Below are 27,253 nucleotides of genomic sequence, written 5' to 3'. Positions count from 1 at the left end.
CCCTGCCTCTCACACTGCTGCAGGGTGTTTCTGAATGCCACAGAAGGAAGCCTAAGCCAGTGCTGCAACATGGAAGAGTTACCACAAAAAAGAGAAATACTCTCCCTACCTGAGCTGGAAGGATCCTCCACAAGAAGAGCAGCATAGGCAGCTGAAGGGGCTGAGCACCTCCTAAGGGACAAGCCCATTGCCTTCACTCAAACTGACCAGACCACTGGAATACCGGGAGCCTCCCACACACCCAACTACAGCATCTGGCCTTTGATGTGTTACAACAGCACAAAGACAGTATATAAAATGCATTTAAGAAACATTGTGGGAAATACACCAGCATTTTAAGGAACGTTCCCTTTGGACATGAAGCCTTTTTTAGCCAAACCACTATGATTTTTTTTTAGTGACTCATACGAATGGATTCTGGATTAAGGTTTAAAAATGCGGTATTTTCTCTTCTGCTGCTAGGTTCACCTCAAGGTATGCGAATGAAAAAATAGCAGTAAGAATATTAGGCTGGACTTACATTCACCAACAGATACTAAATAGGGATCTACCAAATTTGTCAAGCTTAGCTGAAGTTACAAATATGTAATTCTGAAAATGCAATTCCTCCTAAAGTCAGGCTGGGCAAGTATCATAAAACTATAAAAAGATACTTTGTCCCTAAAGACTGTAAGAAGCTAATCATTAGCCTCTAGTCTGTAGTAGTTACCTTTTTATTACATTATTATGATTTTTTTTCTGAATAGATCATTATTCTGATCTATTTTTCCTTTGCGGGGACCTGGATCCTTATTTCTGCCACATAGGTAACAAAAAAAACCACCCACTGTCTCTAGGTGAAGTGTTTTTAAAGACAAAGACACTTGCCAGGTTAGAAACAAACACACAAAGTGTACATAAAATTGTGTTTGACTACTGTTGGGCATCTGGAAAGGCACACATTTTCTTTGGAAAATTTTTCTTCCAGTTTTTCATACAGATGACAGTAAAATACGTACCCAGTAGCAAACTGAGAGAACTAAATTTAAAATGCACTTTCAGACCACTGGCACTTTCTTCTTTTTGACTTCTCTTTTCCAAGGCAAGAGGGGAGGAGGGAGTTTGTACCAATGTTTTGAAGTACTGTAAGTTCTTTTGCCTTTTAACAGAAATATGTAAACAAGGTGTATGACTGTAGGGTAATGTTCTAGTCACAAAGCATTCAAGAGCCAGAGTGAAGCTATTTAAAGAATGGAGTATTCAATTCCTGAGGCCAGATGCTAGTATAAATACGAAACTATGTTCACACTGCAGATTAAATTATTTTTAGTTTCTGCGTTTGAACTGCCAAAATTATTTGGGTTGGTTTATATTTTTTTTTACTGTGCCACAGAACTTACAGGGCCACATTTTTATGTATCTGAACAGAGGATTAAAAACACAAGTGTAAAAGGCCTTTTTAATCTATTTTCTCTGTGCAACAAGACTGGAAGTGTATAGTGACAAACACCGTCACAAGTAAGGGTCATTCAGGCAGTGAGAAAACTAAAAATAAAGATGAAGCTGAAGCATTTGCGATTCTTGAAATAGATTTTTATAGTAACTTCTCATTTCATTTTTCATCCCACAAAGCTTTCAATTTGGAAATACTCAGTGTGAAAGAAAAGTGGAGACTGTGGTTTTACAAAAATTAAAGAGAAAAACATGCATTAAGATTGCTTTATACTGTATCAACTGGGTTTGCTACAAGAGCTTACACAGATATTACAAAGAATATCAAGTTAAAGTCACTAGTAATTAAAAAAAACAAGTAATCAATAATCGCATGACCTTGCCATAGCAAAGACATGGTTGAATGCAAGAAAGACATTGAAACAGACTGGCAGTGAGCAAAGTAAAGCGAGCTTCAGTGACTAACTGGGTGAGGACCTATCGCTGATACACCAAAGCCTACAAATCACCTACAAGGCTGCCAAGGACACCCCTCTTGCTGATGACCACTTCACTGCTGTTACTTTTTTTTTTGATCCTGCAATTATGTTCTCTTTGTTTCATCCAGCAGACAAGAATGGAAGGGCCAGGATATATCTCATGGATGTGATTCATCTACTGATAGAAGGTGAGTCTACCAAGACCCAAAAAGTGAAACAGGAACCACATGGAAGGACATAAATGAAGCCACAGACCCTTCCCACTGTGAATACCACAAATGCTCCCCTGACAGGCCTGGACAGGGATGTACAGCCAGGAGAGGGATGAGCAGAAAGACTGCAGCTTGTTCAGTCAAGAGACTTCCTGCAACACTAATGAATGTGGAATTACTGAGCAGACTTGCGCTGCACCACACTGAACGTGTGTATTTTGCCAATGACTTATGAGAAGGATGAGGCTGGTAGCATGGCACAGCTGTCTGGGGGGACATGCTGTGAGGAGAAGGAGTCCTGCAGCACCAGGCTGTAATCCACCTAATACTGGGATGTGTGAACCATACTAAGTACCTGCAGAGACTGTCACCACCCTATCTCAGCAAGGCAGGGGACACCAGGCTTAATTACAAACAGGTGACCTGGGACATAGTGAAAGCTGAACATGCTCTTGAGCATCACTTGGGTTCAGCCCCAAGTTCCTAATTAACTGTTCTTAGGGTATGGATCTGGTATCACAATAATGAAACTTCCTTTTGGGGGACAGGCAGACGATCCCAGCCTTCCCTGGGTATTTACAATAGGCATTTAAAATGCACTAGCCTGTGCTTTAAAGAAACCTGGGACCAGAACATCTGGACTTTGGTTGTTTTGTTTCTCAGGAATAAAATGCAAAAAAAATGAAGCAGCTGTGGATAAAATGTTTAGGAACAAAACAGCAACTCTATCATCCTTTACCCACATTCTTTTCACTAGCTTGGATCACAGAAGCAGAAGAGGATGTGGGGGAACTTGGAGGAGGACAAGAGTGAATGTTTTCCACCTTTTCCTTAAACTAGATATTTGTTATAGGATCCTTGAATTGTGTGGGGATCTATTCCACTCATGACACGCATGTATAACTCCCTTCGGCACTAATGGGAATGACGAACGTGTTGTGAGAGGAGAATTGCCCCCTAAAACTGCAGGAGTGTGAACAAGGTTGTAAATATATCTCAAGGTTCTGGTAGCATTAGAAACTAGCCTAGTGAATTTCTCATGGTTTATTATGATATCACCAAATCCCCTCTATGTATTTATAGCCTTGTAATTCACAATTATTCTGGGTCCATAAATGTTTTTGGCATCTCAATGTAGAACTGATACTATTATTTCACATATTATGGTACTGTCCATGACTGCTAAATTTATTCCAGCACAGACTCCTGGAGTTCATGCATCAGACATTTTATGCTACTGTTCTTTTAATGATTCATTTATCCCTAGTAATATTTGTATTCTGAAGTGTGGCGTCTCCAGCCAGCAGCACAATTCAGCTCTGCTGAATTATCTTTTTCTTTCACAGCATAACAAAGTAGAGCACAGTCAAATTGAAGATGGCCTTTAGTACACTGTCAGAACAATACTGCTTACCAAGCATATCCAGACACATTTCTCAAACCACATGTAATGCTCTGGCTGCCAACACGCTCATAAAGTCATTAACCACATCTTAAAATTACGGTATGATACATATATTTAAATATTTAGGAAAATCAAATGTGAACTCTCCTAGAAGCTTATTTTGAATTTCAGCTTCTACATATATCAATTATGCAGCAATGCACAGATGTAAAAATTCACCCCGATTTTTCACAAGCTGCTAAAATATACTCCTGCTAAAATCATACACATTACCTATCACTAACAAAAGCTTCTTTACGGCCATTAACTATTTGCCCTTCACAATGTTACAGAGCAAGACACACCCAAGCTAAAGGTTTACAGCGCTGAGGATTCATTTTTATAAGTAAATTATTATTAGCAGTAAAATTAAGGAGGAACTTACTTTACATGGTAGAGATTTTATTAAATGAAATAAATAAAGGTTATGCCACAAGGTTGTCTAATACAAAACCTACCCAGCAAGTTACAATTCATGCTGTTAGTTTTTAAATATATGCTTTCTTTATCACCCACTCCCACAAACCACACTCCAATTTATACACACAAACAGGTGTAACAGTTCCTGTCCCAAACACCCTCATCTATCAATGCTCTATTCACACAAAGATCACCAAGCCAGCAAAGACAAATATGACCCAAATCAATCAAAAGGGACTAAGCAGTCTGAATTGATAGAGAGTCTTAAAGCTCAGTTAACAAAGGCAAAGGTACCAGAACCAGTCTTTTTCTGAGTACCCACAGGTACCAGAACCAGTCTTTTTCTGTGTACCCACAGAGCCCCTCTTGGTGCTCACAAAGGTGATACACACTGCTGGAGCAGATCCCTGGGATGGGAAGGCTCATTTGCTACTGCCCACTCAGCTGCTGTAGCCAAGCCCCTTCCCACAATCTAGTCCAACAACTTCCTTTTCTTTCGAGTGTTTCCACCTCCCACTTTTCCTTGCTTGTCCAAGTTAAGGTCCACCTTGGCAAGCTGAGGGGCCATCACCTGCTGATGCTGAGATCTCCATAAATGCTGACACGGCCGTTCACTGACAGCTTTTGCTCCTGCATGCCTCTGTCCTACCCAACTATTTTCCAAAAAGAAGAAAAAAGGAATAAAAAGCAAGTCTCCACCTTTAAGCTCAGATGCACAAAGGATGCTCTCTCTGATAACCTCCCATGACACAAGACAGATAATCTATAAGATTGTATCTCAGAGAAAAAGTACTGGCCTTTCTGCAACAACACAGCCAGAACCGGACTGGGATACTCAAGAAAACAGATAATGAGAAGCCAGACACATCATACTGTGCCTATAAACAAAGGGCTAGTTGCCTTTCTGGGCATAGGGGTAATAAAGAGCAACTCAAGAAGACACGGAAGAGAAGTTGTGAATAAATTTGGTCTGGCTTTTCTCCTTCTCCCTGCATGGGAAATGACACCCAAATCTGGCCATGGTATCAACAAGGTGCCTGAGCATCTCAGCACAGGTCACAAGTCAGCATGATTCATGGGCTGGTACAAAGACAGCTCTGACTTGATTAACGGAGCCCTCAGGAGTCAAAGATGACGGCAGAACTCGAGTCCTAGGCTCCAGCAGCACAGAATTACAGCACAGGAAAGCAGCCAGGCAGGAAAAGGAGGATGTCCTTGGGGCCCACCCAACTATACCACAACATTACATAGGTGTTGGGCTTACAGACCTCAGCGCTCAGTGAATTTTTTCCTGTCTGCGTGGAAAGGATATAATGTAGGGAAAAGGCATCAGTGATCTATGAGGGATCACCACATCTAACCAGCAACCATGGCACAGAGAGGAGACCACTGATCACCTTCCACCATGGTGCAGGGCAAGGGAAGCACAGCAGCACAAAACAGCAGACATCCCAAACTGGGCCCTCCTGGGACCCAGAAACAATAGGGGCAGGAATGGAAGATAGAGGGAAGGCTGGGGAGGAAAACAGCATCCTCTAAACCAATGATTAAAATAAAAAGGGAAAAGGAAAAAAACAAACAAAAAAAAGCATACACTGAGATAAAGTCAGATTCAGAGCACAGCAACAGGACACACACGTTTTCAGTTACTGGAACAAAAACCCATGGTCAGTAAGAATTAAATGCAAGATCCAACAGTGACTAGAAGGGAAAAAATCCTGGAGAGCAGACACATGTGGGTTATTACACAGCCTGGCAAGGTCAATCCCGGTGCTAAAAACAGACAAAAATAAAAAAAGCCATCAAACATTTTTAAAGGGACCCTGTTCCACACTGGCTGCTTTGACACTGTCTGTGAATGGTTGTTATTTTTTTATCTACTTATTTTGCAATTATGTAGGCTATCCTGTTCCAGCCAGAGGCTGCAACAAAACTCTTATTGATAGCGCAAACTGCTGCAACTTCGACTTTAAGAGAAAATGTGGCAGTTCTCTAGCTTCACAGGCAGTCAAATTTAACTCTTCCTCCTCTTGGTTTGCAGCAGTGATTCCTTCTCTGATGTTTCTTAATAGTTTCTTAATAGACCAGAAGCGCAATTGCAAATGGCTGTGCTTTACATGAAGGGCAAAGTGGCCTGTCATGCCAATACATAATTGAAAATGCTGACACAGTGACAACTGCTATCATCATAATTCTGATAATCATGTTAACTTGTTCCTGCTGCAGGAAGAGGGTGGATGGTGAACAGCCACTGTGAGTTAGGGGCTACCAAGAGGGAAGTTACCTGGGATTTTGTTTATATTTCTTGGCATACCTCCCACATTTCAAAGAACAAAATACACACATCCTAATCACAATTAGATGAGGCTCAAGACAATCCAATGGTGAGTGAAAGGCTTCCATAGCCAGTACTGCTTATTAAAATGTTTTAGTCACCCATTATAATGCAGTAGGCTCTCCACAGGGAACGGAAAAAATTAACAGCACTTAGAACATTCCAGCACTGCTCAGACAAATGGGTGGCCTCAGGAAGGACGGAGGATCTCAGAAGGACCTCGCCAAACTCCTTCCAGGGAGGTGGATGGAGATGCAGAGGAGAGCAGTAGTGGCTCAAGAGAGAGGGGCAACTGAGGAGGGAGAGCTCCAAAATGCTACTGAACATAGGGTCATCTCCAGGACTGAATCATTAGAAGTACCCTGGACTTAACAACTGCATCACCTCGTAGCACTTAAAAGGCAGCCAACAACTCAAGCCAACAAGTATTTGTTAAACCAACCGTTGACCGTAATAAAACAAATATTTATCTCTGTCTGCTCAGCACCTCAGGTTATCTCTGATCCCAAACATGTTAACACCAAAGGTAAGCAGTAATTAAACCAAAGGAAAGTGTTGAACCAAATGAAGCCTTCCTGCTCCACAGCCTCTCTGAACAGTCATCCCAACAGAGCTTCCTGCTCCACAGCCTGCTGGTGTTCTTGTCCCGCTGCAATAGGGCTGGCATGTGCTATGAGCTGCACAAACACAGAAGAAGCTAGGCCAAAGCTTCTTTTTCCCCAAGGGTGCCATCCTTCTCAATTCAGGCTCCACGAAGCACAACAGACGAGTCATGTAATAGCCTCATCTATGGTGAAAGAACTGTATCAATTCGGCTGGTTAAAGTGAGTTAGAGAGGTCACTCTGACCCACAAGACAAAAAACAACATATGGTGCACAAGGGCAGAGAGAGGAAAATGGGATAATGGGACACTTAGAGGAGCTTATCAAGATCAGAATGGCATTCGGCTAGGGTAACGGGGACAGAAAGGCACAAGAAGAGGCAAAGACAGAAGAACAGGAGGGGAAGAGAGGCATGACTTAGGCACAAAGTATGCAAAGTGGCTGTACTCTAAACAGCTAACAATTAGTTGGTCAGAAAATTATTGCATCAAGTTATGCCAGGTGAGCCTGAACTAAGCAGCACACGACAAACAATGAAAAAAGGAGAGTCAGCATCAGATCAGAAATCACTGCAAGTGTCTGAGCATGCTACAGCTGCAGATTATCAGTGCTGATAATGTCACAGTTTGACTACATATAACTTGATAATCTTCATCTGTTGAAGTCATGCCTGCTGGAAGGCCACTGGCAAGCAAAACTGGAAGGGCCATGCAACAGCTCAGTGCCCACCGTGGCTGGTAACCGTGCAGCCGGCACCTTCCGAAAGGATAGCTCGTACCTGCTCTGCCTATCCTTCCAAACTCCCTGCAAGCTGCTGTAGATTGGCCAACTTGTGTAGCAACACAACATCCAGCAAGGAACTGCAGTCTTCCAAGTGAAGATATGCAAATTATGAGAATGGAAAAGACAAGGAAACAAGAGGGTGACCCAGTCCTGCAGCACTCAGCTCTGCCCAGCAAGCTCTTCTAGAGACTTCAAAGGAGCTTCTTCAAGAGAAGTAGGAAACAACTTCTAGAAAACCACCTACAGACTAAAAAAGCCTGACTGCTAGAATATAAACCTCAGCTATGAGCAGTAGCCCATTTCCCTGGGTTTCACAGGGAACAAAGATCCAGATTTTATACCCTCAGATGCATGACTGTGGGAAATGAAAGACAGGACAGGACTGATGGCTAAATTTTCTTTGGGTTTCCCCTCACTGGACCCGAACAAACAAGAAGTGCATGCAGCAAAACCCCTTCAGGTTCACTGGAATTTGCTCATCCCATTACTAACATAACACTGCCAGTGCAGGAACCTCAGCAGTCCATTTTGGCATGATACTCACAGACAATGGATAAAAAGAGTGGCAATGCCAGCTTTGGGACCAAACCCAGACCTGTCTCGGCAGAGCCAGAGAGAGGGATGCAGATTGCCTGGCTGGCAGCAGCTCCCACCTCCCTGGCCCAGCAGAGGCATTTGTTCCATGGCTAAACCCAGGCAGCTCCACAGCCTAGCCTAATCCAAACCAACAGAGCTGGTGAGCACTAAATTCGTTTTTCCCTCAGCCTCTTCTCTCAATTTCAGTTCTGACTCCTCTATCTTTTATTTCTTTTTCTAAAGACACATTTAGAGATGAAACCATTCATAACTGCCTATCCACAGACAGTTTGTGGCAGCATAATTGACAATGAGTCTGCTGCAAAAATGAAAATGCTGTTTTAATAACCTTGGCCTAAAATACATTCTGTTGTATGCCTCAAAGGGTTTCAATAAAAAGTCAACCTGCAAAGACATATTTTCTTGGCTTAAACAACAATCCAAAGCATATAAATGTAGTCCAACTATAATGACATATTTATAGGCCAATAAAGCTTACACTGCAGCTTTCATACTTCACTTAAAGGAAGTCTGTAAGAAGCAATGTTATATAAAATAATTTGAATTTTTTTCAAGCTATAGCCCAAGGAATACAAATATGCAATTTTGCCATATTTAACTGATACTTTTTACACTGCTTAGTTGTTAAACATTTCGCAAAATGAAATAATTCCTCATTTGGTGACTAACCACTGGTTTACCAAATATGGGTATATAAGTCCATTTATTACAAAGAAAAATTCCCTAAATAATTCTAAAGACAAAAATAAATAACTAGCAACCTCAGTAGTGAATGATTTTATCAGACCAATTCTTCTGGAAAAACAGGTTCTCATGTTCATTATGAATAATACATTCCTGAGCAACTCTATTTTTATATGCTGCATTGTTGTTACTCGTTATTTTTCCTCAACATTTGAAAGAAATATTCAGAGAGCTATAAATAGTCTTAAGACATAAACTGCTAGCATTCAGTATTGACGTATTTGTAGAAAGGGACAGAATGTATAACATAAATATCTCAACAGGCAGAAAGAAATAATTCTTAAAAATAATTTTTTCAGGCTGAAATGAAGCTCACACAAAAAATGGTATTGAGAGATCTTTCATTTAATACAGTCCAAAGGAAAAGTTCTGCATAATTCATTAGTGATAAAAACAACAGCATTTTACAGAAAAAAACCCAAAACCAACAGTTTCTGCAGAAAAGAAAGGCAAAGAGAAAAGAGAGAAAAGAAAGAGGAAAAAAAAACAGAAAAGAGGGAGAAGAGAACAAAAGAGAAGAAAGATGGAACAAAAAAGGAGACAGAAGTACCTTTTTGGAATTAGGATCGACTTTCAATTATAGATTCATGGTTTCTACAGGTTGTGGATTAACCAGGTGCTACCTTAGTTTTGGCCAAGCAAGTGCCACTGAACACATGGCACAGAGTGTACACTGCTCACATAAGGCCTCACTTTGCCTGGCTGTTGTTTGAAGCTGCCCTGCTCCCAGCAGCAACATGTTTAATTAAGTATGTTTGCACAGTGACACTTCTCTGGGTCTGTATCAGCCATGTTTTCATTTCATCCGGGTTACTTCGCTCCTCACCAATCCTGGACAGTGTGTGAAAACTGATTTTGTTTCTTCTGCAAAGCTTTTAGGAGCTCTTTGGTAGGGATGTAATTTCCTATTACCTTCTAGAGCTTGATTCAAAAATATCTAGTAGGGAAAGCTGCAGAATCTACTCACTTTTATGGGATTTTTCTGCAACCCAAACATGCCGTTTCATAGGAAAAAAGGGGTCCAGGAGATCATGTTGTTTATTTAGGCCTTTTCAACACCTGGTTCAGCAACCTCCTTATCTACACCCAGGGTTAAACATCACGTGAGGGACCTTTGTGTGACAGTGCACTGTGCTCCTTTTACAGTACACAACCCTATTTTAAGAGAAAAGACCATCCCATCCCATTGTGCTGCAGACCTGCTGTAGAAGTTATTGCTAATAAATCTTCTGCTCACTGCAGCTGAGCACTGCTTTTGGAGTGGTATTGGAAAGGTCTGTGGGCACACATCCGAACAGGCAGTAAAGCTGCCATTTGACAGCAGAGAACAGACGACACCAGCAGCTCAAAGCCTCGGACACCGCGCATCATGGCCCTGCCTTCGCCTCTAGCTAGAGACATGACAACTCTCAGAGCAATGTCAATCCTGACCAACCACTCAGAATGAGAGAAATAAATCTTCGTCTCATGGGTGCTAAATGCCATAGATGAGACAAACACCAGAGTTCACGGACTGCCTACAGGACACCAACTAGGGCTGCTCCACAAGCTTCAAAGATCATCACTCTTCTGAGTTTTTGTGTCAGATCCAGGAAACAAAATAGGATTAAATTATTGGCTCTTTCAAATGGTAAAAAAATTGTCTTAATACTAGATTTAGGAAATTCCTTTGATTCCCTTAATAGGCTGGATCTATTGTCTGTATCAAAGTATCTAGTCAGCTATAGGTCTTTGTGAACCTTTGGTTTCACTCCTGTCAGCCACTCATTATGAAGATAAAGGCAGTCATAACCAAACATTTGCCAAAATTCCCTTTTCTCCTGAAAAAAAACCCCAACCCAACAATAACACCAGAGCCACCAACTTAAAACGAGCAACAACAGAATGTGGGGTTATCAAAATTATACCATATAGTTCGCATTCCACGAGCGTTTTCAGTATAACCCCTACTTTAAAAGGCTTAACATGCAACTATAAGCTTTGGGCTTAAAGATAATTTTCTCTGACTCCTAGGGTAGATAATAGCAATTTCATAACTTACCACAAGGGGTTTTTTGTTTGTTGAAAACAAAAACAGGAAAACATTAGCACACAAAAGTTCTGTCTGAAAAACATTGAGATTCTTCTGACACAACAAACAAATGCAAATAAATGTAGTGCGTAAAGAAGATACCAGGGCAGTAGTAGAGAAAATTACTGCCTGCAATTATGAACTAGAAGAAACCACAGAGAAAAGCAAAGAAAGAAAGAATTGCATGGCTTATTTTTTCCCTGGACATGCAATGAAAAGCAAGATCAACTTCCAATTGTACTCTAATCTTCCAACCTACACAGCTAATGGTAAAATGTGAGACTGACAAAATAACTTCACCATTTGATAAGATCAGAAAAATCAGATGCAGAAGATAAATCTTCCAAGATAGATCTCCAGCTCATGTAACTTGGCTTCAATGCCAACTCAGTCACAACACTATAAAACTGAACTTGGCCCTGCACTCCTGTTCACATAGATACAAAAGCATGTCCTCAAATGCATCAGGTTCAGCTTTTAATTTCTTACCTTTTCACACATTATGGCCTAAACTTGATGCTCTTCAAACATGGAATATTTATTAAAAACTTGGCAGAAAAGAGAAACGTCCCTGATATGCACTTCAAAGTGCATAATCTCTGACAGCTGTTACACATCCAAGGTCCTAATACCAGAAACATGCACGTTTACCAACAGGAGACCCATCTCCCTTGGACCTGGGCACCCACCACAGGTATTAGAGATGTGAGTGCCTGTGCAACAAAGCAGCTCCAAGCCTGTCTGCAACCATCCAAAGCAGCAGAGCTACCAACTCCCTTTCTGAAAACAAACGGGGGAAGAAAGCACAAGGTCTGTGTTGGGAGGTAACAGTGGGGTGCTCACAGAGCCCTATAGCAACATAAAGCTGACAAGGAAACACTGTGGAAGGGACACACACCTACAGAACGAGACACAGAGCCAACCGCACAGAACCAGGGTCACTAAGAGCATCCATGAGCTTCTGGAAGATGGGATATGAGAAGTGCCAGACCTCTGCTCACCCCTGCCCATCACTGGAGGCCTCAGGAAGACGTCAGCCTCCTCTCCTTACAGTGTGCAGCTCTGACCTGATCCCCCAGCCTGAAGAGTCCCAGGGAGAGCCTGTATGATTTGAGCCTGACAGTTACTCGCATGCATCCTCAGAGTTTGGGCGTAGTGCTCGGGGCCATACACACAGGTATCACAGTGCTCTATCACAGGTACTGCCGGTCTGCAAGGAGCTCCAGATGAGCTCACCACCACCACTCATCCCACACAGCTATCTCATCGCCACACCTCTACCCCAGGCTCAGACACAGCTTGGGAACCTGCAATGGCACGGCAGGATCAGGCTCATCTCTCTTCCAAACACACTCTCCCACAGGCCCCTTCCCACAAGAGGAAGTAAGGGATACTCACCAAGCTCTGCCTTTTCCTTCAGAATATCTCTGAAGTTCAAGCCACTGTTCAGCGTGGATTGTCTGTATCTTGTCAAGGCCTCTTTCTGCCCATTCTTCCCCACATCCATGGGCTGGACCGGCTCAGCCCGGAAACCACACTTCCACTTGGAGAAATCGGACTGTGCCCATTTTGCCAAGTCCTCAAGCTTCACAGTAACTTTTTCTGAAACAGCAATAACTTCATCCTGCAAGAAATGATCAGATGAGAATACAACATGTCACTCTGGGCTCCCTGATGACTGAGAAACCAGCAATATCATCCTGCACTGACTCCTGAAAAAGCCTATCTTGCTGCAGGCTGAGTAATTCTTCTGTATCACAGAATAGCTAGTGCTTAATATATTCCTCTTGCCACCTAAGTGGAAATATTAGTTGTTTACTTGAAGCAAATATACACGATCTAAAGACAATTTCTAGGACCAGGGCAATGATCCTAAAAGGCATTTGAAATGTAGGTTGCCAAATCACATTCTGTATAACCCAAAGCCTTGAGGGAAAGTTTGCTTTTTAAGTGCAATTAGCTGCAAATGTAAAAATTCATGGCTGGATGACTAATGGTTATAGTTAGTCCTGAAATAAATGGACTAAGTAAATCTCAGATTCTTGGAACTCTGACTCACCAGAAAATTCCTATGTTTATGGTACATTTTCCCTTGGCTTATACACAAATATTGAATTTAACTTTTGTCCTTAAAATTAAATAAAACTGTGATGTAATCCCAAAAGAAATACTATATAAATGTGCTTCCCACCAAAAGAAACTCGCACATTCTCATGTTTCTTAAAACCTTTTTCAAGATCAGAACCATAATTTTTTTCCCCCTCTAAAACATACATTCTAAGAACAGCACTTAAACTTAGTTTAGCCTCCAGAATATACATTCAAATTAAACAGTCCTAATTGGTGGATTTTAACCTTCCAGGAAACAATCAACTCCTCTCAGTCATGATGAATAAGCAGAATATTTTACAGCTGACTCCAGTGAGCAAGGGCTCAAGAAAGCCTCAAAAATAAACAAACAAACATACATATCCAGCAAGATGCACTCCAGATTTTTTGGTTAAAACAGCAGAAATAATTTATGTTGTAACGAGAGCTGGTTGTACACTGCATCCTGCACACGGTGCATTTCTAACACTAAATAAGGTTAGAGGTTCTTGAAATAAATTAACCAGAATCCAATATTTCTCTCAAATAAACCTAAGTATTTGCAAAGGGGAGAGAAATTCTTTGAGTTATTAAACAAAGGAAAAACCACGATTGATTCTGTGTGGCTTTTTTTTGTCCACTGAACACATTCCTCAGGAAATAAAATACTGCTCAATGGAAAAAAATAAAAAAAGCTTTATTGTGACAAGTTGCATCTAATACAAAACCTGAAGAAATTCAAGTAAAAAACCAGACCTGATATTCCACTCTTCCTTATATAATACAAAACTGTTTAATAAGCAGGCACCTTCATTACATTTAGTGCAATAACAAATATTTGGTCAGAAGTGAACAGCATGTTTATATGCTAAGCAAGCTTGTAATAAAATCTTTTCCTTTATCGCTGCACAGAGTAAGAGCCTCCACCAAACAACAAACAATACCAGTGATGCTTTAAATCTCTGTTTATGACAAACATCAATACTTTGTAAACAAGTACTGGGTACTACAAAGTACAATTTCAATGGATGATTTCACCCAATTTCACTACACCATCCACTTCAAATGAAAAAGGTGTAGTTGCTATGCATTTTATATCTATTACATGGTGATTATTAAATGTCAGGATGGAAAAATAATAATACACATATACAAATATCAGCCTGCCTGCAGACAGTCTCAGCAATTTCTGGATGAAGTCCTCTCTTAGGATGTTAAACACCATCACCAGCTACTACACAATTTCTAATATTCCATACCAGAGAAACCCACTTTGCAGCAATTAAAAAGCAAACCCCTCTCCCCCGAAACAAAACCACCATGACCACCAAAACAAAAAAAAAAAGAACCCAAAAAACCCCACCATAAAAAGCCCAACCAAAAACCTGACTTGGAGATCAGACATGCTTCTGGTTAAAATATTATTTTCCAAATAGCTCTCATGATCAAATTATTATGATTTCAATTACTAGTTTCTTCATATCCTTTCCAAGAACTGGTATGACTAATTTTGGCTGGCATACAAAGTAAGCTGAGCAGACAATTTATTAACCAAAAGAAAAGTACAATCACTATTACATCATCAACGAATAAACTTGTTTTTGAGAATACAACCTTCGCACACATGCGCATGATGTGTACACAGGAGGAAAAAACACCGTATTAAAAAACAACAACAACAACAACAAAAAAAAAACCAAAAACAAAAAAACCCCAACCAACCAACCAACCAAAAAAACAAAAAAAAAAACCCACAAAAATTCCACACATAAAAAACCAAACAAATAAAAAAGCCCTACTGTACCAAGAGTGAAGCAATATGAGTTTCCTGTGGCAGCAGCACATCCAGCCACGGGAACATGGGGTGTTCAGCATCCCCACACTGATGTGAGGGACCAGGGAAAGAAAGACACAGCAAAAAGACCACTCGATGCCCCTCCTTAGCCCCCTGCAAAATGCCACCAAGACTCCAAACAGAGCCACAGAGTGCAAAGGGGTGCCCAGGATGGCACCAGGGAGCAGCCCAGCACAAATACAAAATACAGGAGTCCACGCTGTCCCTGTGCTGTGACGAGGGCTCTGGGCTAAACCTTGCTCTGCAGTTGATGGTCAGGGCCACCCGGTCACCTCCACACCAGCTTTGTCCCCAAGGACAACAAGCTGCCCCCCAAATTCCTGTCCTTCCCTTGTACTGCCAGTGATCACCGCAGCGGCACCAGGGAAACACGGTCTGGTTCATTTTTAGGTGGGAAATGGAAAAATTACCTAAACTTTTCCAGAGCTTGCCTTGGGTCACCCTGCCCGTCACACAGCAGGACTGGACAGACCTGCTGCCTTCCCTCATCACTCACTTTTGACCCAATTCACACAGAACTGTCCACATTCTTCCCAACTCCTCAAACACTCCTCAAATGCTGAAGATCAGACTGCAGTCCTCCTCTGCCAATGCGGATCTCACCAGGGTGGGACTACATCTCCAGGAGCATTCCTACCCAGCCTCCTCATCATACAAACACTGACACCCAGCAAGGCATGGCAGGCGGTTCCAGTCTCTGCTTTCTGAGGAGCCTGAGCCATGGGCAGCTTCAGCAGCGCTGCCTTCCCCATATCTGGGCAGTTTGCTGACACAAGAAGTCATCTCCTGCCACACCACCCAAAAAGAGGTCACCCAGCTATCAGCTCTGGAATTTCAATGTGCCCTGTCAAGCTTTCACACATTCTTAAGCAATTTTACCAAGCGCTCAGCCCCAAACTACCGTGGTGTTTGGGGGGAATTTTTTGAGCAGCAGGTAACAAAAAGGTCCTTCTCCTTTTTGATTAAGTCCTGTGGCACAACAAAAGTTGCTCTGGGACCTGCAGAGCTCTGCCTCCCACAGAAGCCCCTGCATCCATTTGGTATCAACCACTACCTACTGCCACAGCCCTTCCAGAGAAACCCCTTCAACAGGATGACAAAGGAATACAGATGTTGAAATAATAAAAACCAAGTACACAGTGACACATGACTAACAAACCTTTAGAAGATTAAAGAAATCTGCTGTATAACCTTCATGTCATTCATAATTATATCTCTGTGTAAACATGAAAAACCACCCACGTTGCAAACAGTGCATATATCTCTATCTATACAAAATCAACTCATCATGTATTAGCTCTGAAGTGATATGTTTATGAGGTCTCCATTGCACTGTTAAGTTTTTAATTACCATTTTTTCCTGCTATAGCAAGATGAGAAAACAACTAGCAGAAATTTCAACTCAGGAATGAGATTTATCAAGTGGACCTGACCAACTGGTCAGTGGTCCAATGGTATCAACCACAATGCTGTCTAAATCTTGAAAAAGCACTGACTATAAAAAAAGGACTTTTTAAGCTGCTTCTACAAAAATGGTTATCTAGTCAGCCTGTAATTTTAGCACATCTTACAAGACTTCTAAGCAAAATACAATTCTTTCACCTATCAAGTAGAAAATGGGGAGATGGTTAAGAAAGATGGTGACACAAAACCCTCTCATCTGTCTCTTGCTTTTTTAACAGCATACTGGATTTGCATTTCTAGAAAGTCATCCAGGGAGAAGAGGACAGCATCTTCTCGAGAGCCATTATGCTTAAATATTATGTCACTGTTGTCTAAGCAACCATCACAGCCTTATGAAAGCACAGAATGCTATATTTCCTGACTCAGCAGATGGTTGAAATACTTATATTCAGGGAAACAGGTCAGGTAGCTATAATAGTTTAAAGTAGATAATTATTTTTTAGAAGAAATATTAACTCTTACAAAGCAGGGAGTCACAGCGCAGTACAGGGAGGTTGTAGATCCTGATTGCACACCCACATATGGTACATCACAACTCCTTTTTCTTTGCCAATAACTAGGAAAGACTTGTATTTTAGAGACATTGAGGCAACCTTGAAAGAATTACAGCAACTGAGATATCTCAAAAATTTACGTGCTAAGACTGTTTTCACTCCAGTACTTCCAGAGGTCATTTAAGGAATTCTGGAGTGCATGAGCAAGTCAAACACCTGCTTGGCTGTCTCCTAACATCAAATATGTGGCCTAGAGAGAAACAGGAGATATACTGTAAAAACTCTTGCTGATAATTACAGAGACACTGCATGTCATTTATCTGATCAGTATGATTTGCATTAGAAAGCATCTTCAAGCCTTTTCCGAGAAATCTTTAGCACAGTAGATAGCCAGGGATGCATATTTTACAACCCAGTACATTGCTGATGAAACCACATTCATCCACGGGAGCAAAAAATACAGTGTGACTCTTACGGACTGCATTCACCACGGACAACAGAGCTGTTATTTCATTGGGCATAAAGACGTCACTTATTCTGGGCTGGTTTTACACTCACGTGTATTTCAGGGTTTTTGCAATTTAAGGGAAAAGGACTTCCTAACACGTGTATGTAAAAGGCAGTTCTGGGTTTAGGAACCCTGTTCTCTGCTCTAGACCCCTTTGAGGAGGTCATGCTGCAGGCATGCAGAAGAGAAGGAGGGGGCTTGCTGCCAATAAGCACCTCTCCCATAGGAAGGCATTTACCTGGATGTTTGAGGGAATGACCATCAGCTTTATTTGACAGCACAATCAAAACAAAAGGTACTGATCACAGTCTTTAGTCCAGAGCTCTTCTCTGCCATACAGATACTATCAGGGCTCTGGGACAGCAGCTGAAAACAGGTCATCTCAATCCAGCCCTAACCCACTCAGGAATCCGAACCCAGATCTCCAGAAGTATCTCCATAATGCAGCACTTCTTTCAGGGACCATATCCAGCCCTGAAGAGGCAGAGAGTGCTTGTACAGGACTGATTTGTTCTCAGAGACTTCTAGACTAAAAAGGTCCTGTCTCCCTGCTGCCAGTGTTGGGCTGGGGATACACACAAACTTTTAGCCAGTTTGTGCAGGGGCTGCTTTCCTTCCCCTGGCCCTGCTCGGAGTGCCTTGCTTGGTGCCATCTCCTTACGCATCCCCTAGCCCAGGGCAGACAGAGGTGTCCCAAAGGATTTGTGGAGCGCTACTGACCACTGGGGTCTGAACCTGCTCCCTTGGAGATGCCTACATACAGGGACCTATAGAGACCACTGCTTTCCACCCATGAACCTGTGGGCAGAGCCTTGAGAAGGGAAGCACACAGATCAGGAATTTACCTGGCACACCAGAGAATTTTAAAGAGGCCAAGACAGAACCTTTCATCTGTTAATCCTTTCCTAATTAACGCAAAGGGCTATAATGATCTTGTTAAATTCAGGTGACAGGTATTTCCCCAGCCTAAGCACAGCTGCACAGAGCTGTACAAAACTCACACCGATGCGTTCATCCCGTCCGCCAGGGTCCAAAACCAAGAGAGAACCCAAGTTAAAGGACATGTCTGAAGCATGTTAAGTCCTACAGATTTTGCTCTCCCTTGGATTAGCAAGCAGCATTCTCCACATGACTCAGTAATTCCAAAGCAAGACACGCAAAGACCTGGGGCACAACACCACCACGTCTCTGTAGGATGGGGAACATCGGGGCCAGAAGTGGGGTGGAGATGGGGTGCACAGAGAGACATGACATTTCTACTGTGAGCCTCCTGCTTTGTGACCAGGGTGTTTTTTTCTCCCTCCTCCCACTCGCAGCCAGAGGTTCAAATTGAATTTATATCTGTCATTGCAGATAGAAGTTCTGACCAAATAGAAAATAGGCTTCAGTCAAAATGTTTTCCCGTCAGATAACTCACAAATCTCAAAGAGCTGTTTTAGTTTAGGCAAGTTGACAAGCAATTCATTCCTAATTTTGCCCACTACAGTTACAGTACGAGAAGCTTTCCTCATAGATTACATAATTATATTTTTTCTTAACAAGGAGTACATGGCATTAGCAGGTTTAAATTATGCAAGCTTATTCTTTTTGTCTTTTGTTATATTGTGTTCTATTGTGCTGGTAAAACAATATGTGCTTTAATTAGCAAATATCTGTAAATAATTTACTTGCTTTTCATACAGCAGAACAATGGAGCCAATTTTCACATACATCCACTGAGCATGTCTAGGGGGTTTCTTGCCAGAACCTTCCATTGTTCAGTATCTGTATCAATCTGCCCATCATTAACAGCTAACGTTCAACAACCCAGTGAGACATTAAAGTTTTGGCCCCTGGGAGTAGCCCCAAGCCTCCCAAATCCAAGGCTATGCTTTGCAAAGAAAGATTAAAATATCTAGAAAATGAAAACAAACTCTTTTATTATCTATAACCCTGGCACCTTCGCATAGAAACATGGACGCCTGCCAAGCATTAAGGTCACTGGATTAATGCCATAAAATGCCGATGTTCATCTGACCTTCTGACTGCATTTTAGCTACAAATAAAAAGCTCAAGTTGATACAACACTAGGAATCACGCGAGTGTCTAGCTGTGCAGGGTTAACACTGGGTGTGAATCCACACTGCACACGCACAAACACACAAACGCACACAAAGAAAAAAAGCTCTTAAATCAAGAGTGGATGACTGTTCAGAGACTTAAGGCATTGTTATTTTGAATGCGAATGAAAGGGCCAGAACAAGCATTGCAAGAATATTTCAATTATGTATTTCCCAGAACTACATCTCTGAGCAACTAATGCAAATACTGCTCCCATAGCAGTAGAACTTCTTCCCAAATAAAAGCATACGAGAGCTTGAATCAGAACATACTTTCTATATCATTCACATATTGTTTGAATATTATTAAAAATGCAAAATCTATGTATGTGTTACTCTCCTGAGCAATACAGTAATTATGATTAAGGGACAAGCAGCACAAAAAGAGCGAATTTATCTTACTTGCGCTCAGGAATACTATTGTGTAACTAAGCAACTAAAGACAAAATATAGTCTAATTAATTCACTCCTATGCTTATTTAAAAGACACAATTAGAACATTTTTATTTTCCAGCCTGCACAGTATCTCAACATGCTTGAGGGTGTACCATGTGAGACCTATTATTCTCCAAAGACAAGAGTTTAATGTTTAGTGCCACTGATCAGACTGGGAACAGCAACTCTGGAAAGCAGTGGGTGTATTTTACAGTCTGAATGCACAGGGAAGGGGAGGGAAAGAAGAAAGGGAATAAAATAAAAAGTTGTTCTTTTTTTTTTTTTTTAAGGAATCTGCCTTAAATGACCAGATATTCCAGATTGCAGGCTAATGGCTAGCAACATGCGGCTTCTCTGAGTAATATCATTGCCCTCTCCTTCCTTTGCCAGCATATGCTACTAGCGGCGAAAGAGATAAAAATATACAGACTAGATATGCAATTACCAAACCCACGATATTTTATGACAAATGCCATTTCTCTAACACTGCTATTACAGCGTGCCTGATTTCCAAAGCTGAATTAATTTGAGCAAGTGTACATTGGAGATTGATGCTATTAGCATGATTTTTAAAGCACCCTTTAATAATCATGATCTGCATGTCTGAAATGTGTTGCCATTACCAGTGTTGACAGATACAAGCATAAAGCACACACTGTGGAGACTAAAACAAGGCTATTCTCATTTCAAATAAGAATAAGCGTACAAATTCCAGCATCTGTAAAAAAAACCCAAGTCTATTACTGTGCAAAGGGAGTGGCACATTTTTCTAGGGGGGGTGGCAATAAAGCTCTGTTGATATAAGACACCATGCCTGGGCCAGCCTATGCTGCCTTTATGCACTGGGGTAGGACCCCCACAAGTGGTGAGCCCCTACAGAATTAACCAAGCTTTCGAGGGATGCTGTCAGCATCTATCTGGTAATGAAGAGAGAACAAAATCACTGACTCCCTTTCTGGAAGAATCTCTTCTGCAATTATAAATGGCACACATTTATGGAGTGACTTCTTTTTTTTCCTTTCCCCCAATTAGTCTGAAAATGCAAAATACTTCTAGGGAAATAATTACAGGAAACTAGCTCTCTCCTCTCCTCTGTATGAGCAACGCTTACTCATGTAAATTACTTGCATGAGTAAAGATTATTTGCAAGGCGAAAAGCATTGCATCAGATCCCCAGTTTGGGAGAAGAGATGAAATCAACATGAGTTCGTAGTAAACTTAGCAGCTGATGAATGAACCAAAGGCAGCTCCCCACTGACAGTCCAGCCTCAATGGAAGCAGCGTTCACCACGATGCAGGGCAATGCAGGGAATGTCATACCATGAAAAATGAGTTAGTTGCTTATTTAGGGGTTTTTTTAGGAATCACATCAAATATCATCCCTGGATTTAATGAGAATCAACTTTGAAATATATTTTTAAGCCTAGTCTAATGCCTAGTCTAATTAATGCCAACACCTTTAAAAAGATGAAAGCACAAGGCACTAACAAGCATTTTGCTCTACCATTGCTTTTGCAAAGGTCAGTCATTCCACAACCCCACAACACTCCTTGGAGCAGAGAGCAGTAAATGAGCTAGAGGAAGGTTTGGCCAAGACCCTGTGAGCTGGAGGACGAGCCCACCTCATGCCCCCTGAATGCCACAGGAGCAGGGCACTGCACAAGGGGAATGGGCAAGCGCTTTCTGACAGCACACAGCTTCTCACACTTGGGTGCCAGCAAAACTGGGGGCCTGCTTTCCACATGCACCCCATGAAACTGTTTCAAGCACAATGGGGTGCCCTTAAAGGCACTCCCTCTGCATCTTCACAGGCCTCTAAGCATCCTGTTCTGACCCCTGTGTGAGGCACCTGCCATCAAGGAGGTCTTCCTCCCGTGTGGAAGGTGACACAGGGGACTGCACCAGACCAGAGTGAATGAGAAAATCAAGGCAAGGTGGTGACTTCCTCCAGCAAAAGACTGTTTTGGCAATGGCTCTGTAGGGATGAAGGAGAATCACTTCCTCCCTGCTGGAGGGAAGAGAGAGAAGGCTGTTCTTGCTCTCTGGCCACTGCTGCACCTGCTGCAGTCTGGGCTTCATGGCGAGCAACAACAAAGTTTTCAGTGAAGTATCACAAAACTCTTCTAGTTCACCTAACAGTAGCCTCACAGGCCCTGCTGCTCTTACAAAAATGTCTCTACTGTTCCTGTGCAGCAAGACCCCTGGTCTGAGCACGATGCCAGAGCTGGTCCCAGACTCTCCATGCATGTCTCCTTGGGATGCAGTGACCATCAGGGTCAGAAGCACCCACACCTGCTGCATATCAGCAGCCCTGTTCCACGTGCACCATCCGCTGAGACAGTCCCTGAGAAGCATTCTCTGACCAGCTCCTGGCATAGCAATGGAGTTTCTTTGCTGTGGTGATGGGGATGCTGAGCCTCACGTGGAGAGAAGGGTACTGAAGCGGAAGCACACCCAGGTTTGAACCTTCCCTGGATCTGGGCAGTGCATGGAAACATCTGGTTTTAGCAGCAGTCAGGGTTATACTTAAATCTGGATGATGAATTCAGCTAGCTATAAAAAGACTTATATTTACACTTATTGCTGATTATCTCAAACATTTGGCAATCAGATAAATACGCCACCAGAAATTTCTCAGTAACAGAAGCATTACATCCCTTCTTGCTTCTCCTCCCTCCTTACAGCCACTAGCTGAATATTGTCATAGTGTCAGTTCTGCTATTACAGAAAACAGGCAGCCAGCTGCTTCTATTAATCACGCCACTAGCGCAGGTAGCTGCTGGAGACTGTGCCTAAATCTCTGGTGGGCTTGATCACAGCTTGCAATTCAGCCACTTGCTCCCCTCATCAACAATTTCAGTGACAGTGAGTGCCCCTGCCACCCTTTGCCTCGGACACTACAGATTTGCAATACATGCTTAAGCACTGGCTCATTCCATCCCGACTCCCTGAATGCAAGACAAGACATTTTATCCCATCAGCAGTCCCACACCACAAATAAGGTCCTCTCTGATGGCTATAAGCCACATCTGACTCGAGAGCCACATCTCCTCCTGCAGTAGGAGCCCAGTCCGGAGTTAGGAAGCCCCACAATCCCAGAGATGGCCCTGCTGCCCCTTTGGGGACCAATGTGAATGTCATTTACCGAAGGGACTGGGACCTTGGGGTGCCAAGGGGAAACAGCTGCCCCTGTGCCCCAATGAGAGCGGCTACCCCCATCCAGCCAGCGCCCAGCCTTTTGTCTCTCTGCTGCCTGCACATCCCCAAGCACTGCTCAGATTGCTTCAAACTATTAAAAATCCATCATAAAAAATCATTCCTATGTCTATAAACAAGATAATGGAGTAAGTGAAAACAAAGTACATTTCTTAATGGGAGTGTTATGTTGCCCTCTCTAGGCCCTGGCTCTCAGTGCCGGTTTCTGTAGGCTCCCTGCCAGAGAAGTATCACTCAGAGCTGTTGCTGTTGCTGCTGCTGCTACTCTGCTAATGAATGACTAACTTAGGCCAGAGGGGAAATGACATCACCAGGGTGTAAAACACAACTGCATTAGGAAACTTTTTACCTGCTTTACATTTGTCATAATTATTCTACACAATACGGCCAGCATTTGCATAATTTCAAGGCGTGCTATTATCTTAATTGAAAATTGTTTTCATATGGTTGAATAATGCAGAATGACATCAGTTAAAGCCGCAATGAAACGTACAAGTATAATCACACAGCTAATTACTAGCGGTGTTTGCATGTAAAAATAAATAAAATTGTGCGTAGTATTAGGAAGGTATATGCAGTTGAGAATCCTCATACCGGAGCAGTGTTCTGCTCGTAATGGTAGGATTAATTTTCTCTGATGTTCCTACCACAGTAACATGAGCTGATCATTAAGGCGTATTAAAATGATTTGTGTCCCTTTCCCCACCCCCCTCCCTTCCAAATATCTTTCATTTTACACACACACACAAGACACACAGAGGCACAGTTTTAAATAGTCACCACGGGCAATTTCAGAGCATCCATTGCTCACTGCCATCTCCCCGATTCTTACGAAAAAGGCTCCCTTATCTCAGCGGCACGCACAGAAAATTAAAATTAAGAGGTGGCAGCGAGCGAAGATGGCTCTGAAATGCGTTTGGGCTGCGTACGCGTGTGTGCGAGTACACGGCTACGCCGGCACCTAGAGCCACGCGTGCCTGCCGAAAACAGCCCCTCCTCGAACCCACCCCCGGCATCTCCGACACAAGTTCCCCCAGAACACCTCGTCCCCCGCCCGCCGGCTCTCCGGTCCCTCTCGGGGACCATCCCCGCAGCCCCCCTGGCTGGGTACCTCACCCGTCCCCCAGCCCGGACTACAGGCTGAGCGGTGAATTCGAAAGGCACCCAGCGGAGGGCAGGGGCTGCGCGGCCCCATCCCGCGCTGCGCGCCCGCCGGCGGAGGTGCCGGCGCGCAGCGCGTTTGCGCCGGGAGCGCGGCAGCTCCGAAATACGCCCAGGCATATCTGCAAGTTATTTGAATGTATTATTCCCGTACCTGTCATTTATCACTTTATTCAACACGTCCCTGCCAGCAAGAGCGCGTTTGATCTCCCTCTGCCTCCATTTCGTAATTTCCGCCCTCTTAAACATATCGAATACTTAAAAAAGCCCCGAACAATATCAAAATGCCCCCAACGTGTTATTTTTTCCCCGCTTTTCCGCGTGTTTTGTTTTGGGAGGTTTTTTTTCGGGGTGGTTGTGTTTTTAATTCTTGTTAAGGAAGCAGAAGGACAGGGCGAGCCCTGCACACACTGCGCTGCCCGCCGGGCCGGGGCCGCCCCGCACCCCGACCCCCTCCCCTCCCTCCCTGCCTCCCCCCGCCCGCACAAGTTCCCGTCCGCGCGCACCAGCGCGCCCCGACGGCGCGGCCCCTCCGCGCTGCCCCGCCACGCACGGCGGGGAGGGGGACACAGCCTGGAGAGGGGGGAGCCGAGCCCGGGCATGCAGGTGGGGACGGGCGCGGGGGAAAGGGGGAGCCGGCGCCGCGTTTACCACCTCGCCATGGTCACTGGTCCGGCCCTGGGGGGTGTCCTCGGGGAGAAAATAAAGTTTGGCGCTGGAGAGAAGTTGCCGGCTGGTGCGCTCCTCCCAGAGCAGCTGCAGCTCCGCGATGCAGGCGGGCTCCTCCGCGCGGCACCGCACGAAGAAGAAGTCACCGAGAGAGAGGACCCGCGCCCGGCCGCCGCCGCGGCGCTGGAAGCGGAACGCCCTGTAGAAGACGTAGGGGCCGTGCGAGCCGCACGGGGCGCCGACCCACTGCGGGGAACAACAACACGGCAGCGGCATCAGCGCCGGCTCCGCGCCGCGCCGCGCAGGAGCAGGAGGAGGAAGAGGGCGGCGGGAGGGGAGTGCGGGAGGGAGGGAGGGGGCTCCGCGGCGGCGGGGGGCGCGGGGCGGGGCGGGGGCGCGGGGCGGCGCGGTACCTGCAGTGCGCTGCGCTCCATCGCGGCTCCGGCGCGATTGAACTCAACATTCTCCCAAACTTGTTGGCGTGAATGGAGCCCGGCAGGTCCTGGCAGGGCGAAGCCGGCCCCGCCGCCCGCCGCCCCTCGCCGCCGCCGCCCCCGCGCCGCCCCGCCGCCGCCGCCGCCTCCCGCCCCGCCGCGCGTGGCGACGCCCCCCCCCGCCGCCCGCCCCCCGCTCCGCCGCCCCGCCGCCGCCCCGCCGCGTCCCGCCGCCGGCGCCACCCGACGCCGGCCGGGCCCCCGACGCCCGCCCCGGCCCGGCAAAAATGCCGCGGGGCGGCGGCGGGCCTCGGGGGGGCGGCGCGGAGGCGGCGGGGTGGCGGCGGGCCCCCTGTCCGCACTCGGCGATTTTTGAGGGGCCGAAAGGGCGGGCGGGTGCGCTGCGGATCTGACAGGACCTGCCCGTATATGTCTAATATAAAGACCATTTCCTGCGGCGCGAGGGGCGCTGCTCGTCCGCGCGCGCCCGGCGGGACCGCCCGCTCCCACCGCTCGATCCCGCTCCCACCCCCGGCAGCCGCGGAGCGCACAGCGGGGGCTGCGCCTCCCTGCCGCCCCCCCGGCGGCCGCGGAGGGCGGACGTGGCGTCCCTAATTTATTTATCGCCGTTCCCGGGGAAGGGATGGAAAGTGGGTTATCGATTATATAAACACATCAATATTCATGGCGCTGCGCGGAGGGACGCGGCTCGGCCGGAACAGACAGCGCAGGGGGAGGGGGGGCGCGGCGGCGGCAATGGGCGCGCTGGCTCCGCGGACGTGGGCGCGCAGCGGCGCGTGCCGTGGCTCCGCGGGCGCGGAGGGGCGCGGGGCGCGGACAGGTGTCTGCGCGCCCTCGGACAGGGGTGGCCCCTTACCTGCGCCCCGCCCGCCCCCTGCTGCGGCGCCCCACGTCGGGGAGAGCCGCCGGCGCTGCGCATCCCGCTCAGCCTCCGCTGTCCTGAGGCGGGCAGCTCGGGAGCCTCAGCCTCGGGTACACCCGGCCGGCGAGAGGGGCGGGCACCGCCGGCTTCGCACTTGGTCCCACACCGGCGCAAGGGCCGCCCCGCAGCGCCGGGCACGGAAAAGTTCCCATTGGGGTTCCGGGAGTTGCATCCCCGCAGACGGACGCTGCTGCGGCCCCCCGCATCCCCGGGCCCCCATCCCGCCCACCCCGGGACGGGGACGGGTGGGTCATTCCCGGGGAGCTCCGTCCTTCTCGCCCTTTTCCCCGGGGGCTCTATCGCTGCGTGCCAGCGCAGCCAATCCCGGCTCCGCGGGGCAGAGCGGGAGGGAGCGCTACGAGGATCAAGTCCCCCTGCGCTTTACTCAGTACTGGCACTTTCTTCCCGATTTTTGGCTCGTTCGCCTCCCAAGCCCCCTCCGCAGGCAGGCCCTGATCCCAGGAGGAGGGGCGCAATTGCGGGCAAAGGCTCGGAAACGGAAGCAAATAAATAATCAAATGAGCAAATAAACAAACGAGCAAATAAATAAATAAATAAAGGCGATCGTTAATAATGACGCCAGCGGTGACGTCAGCGCCGCGTGCATCACGACACAGCGCGCGCCGCGGGGGGCAGCAACAAGTGCGGGCGGCGGCGCGGCCGGGGCGCCCCCTGGCGGGACAGAGGGACAGCGGGGCACGGCCCCCGCACAAACCCCGCGGGGAGCGCGGGCCCGGCCCGCTGCACGCCGCGATGTGCGGGACGGGA

The 27,253-nt window shown here is 45.5% G+C and overlaps 1 protein-coding gene across 4 annotated transcripts in view; it reads right to left on the bottom strand.

The window, feature by feature from the left end:
* ARID5B (AT-rich interaction domain 5B) overlaps positions 1 to 25,630 on the bottom strand; it is a 114,709-nt gene extending 89,079 nt beyond the window's left edge. For 2 of the 4 annotated variants that reach the window (XM_033065972.2, XM_033065975.2), the window contains exons 1-2: positions 25,094 to 25,414; positions 12,518 to 12,743 (exon numbers count right to left, since the gene is read on the bottom strand). In XM_033065972.2, coding sequence (XP_032921863.1) covers positions 12,518 to 12,743; positions 25,094 to 25,384 — 517 coding nt within the window. In that variant the 5' untranslated portion in view covers positions 25,385 to 25,414. Of the gene's footprint in view, positions 1 to 12,517; positions 12,744 to 24,394; positions 24,414 to 25,093; positions 25,415 to 25,521 lie in introns of those variants that run through there. The other 2 variants (XM_033065974.2, XM_033065976.2) reach the window with 2 other exon arrangements.
* Between the last annotated feature and the right edge of the window lie 1,623 nt (positions 25,631 to 27,253).

Source organism: Catharus ustulatus, chromosome 8 (assembly GCF_009819885.2).
Source record: "Catharus ustulatus isolate bCatUst1 chromosome 8, bCatUst1.pri.v2, whole genome shotgun sequence".
Lineage (NCBI taxonomy): Eukaryota > Metazoa > Chordata > Aves > Passeriformes > Turdidae > Catharus > Catharus ustulatus.
This window is presented reverse-complemented; position numbering and strand designations above follow the sequence as displayed.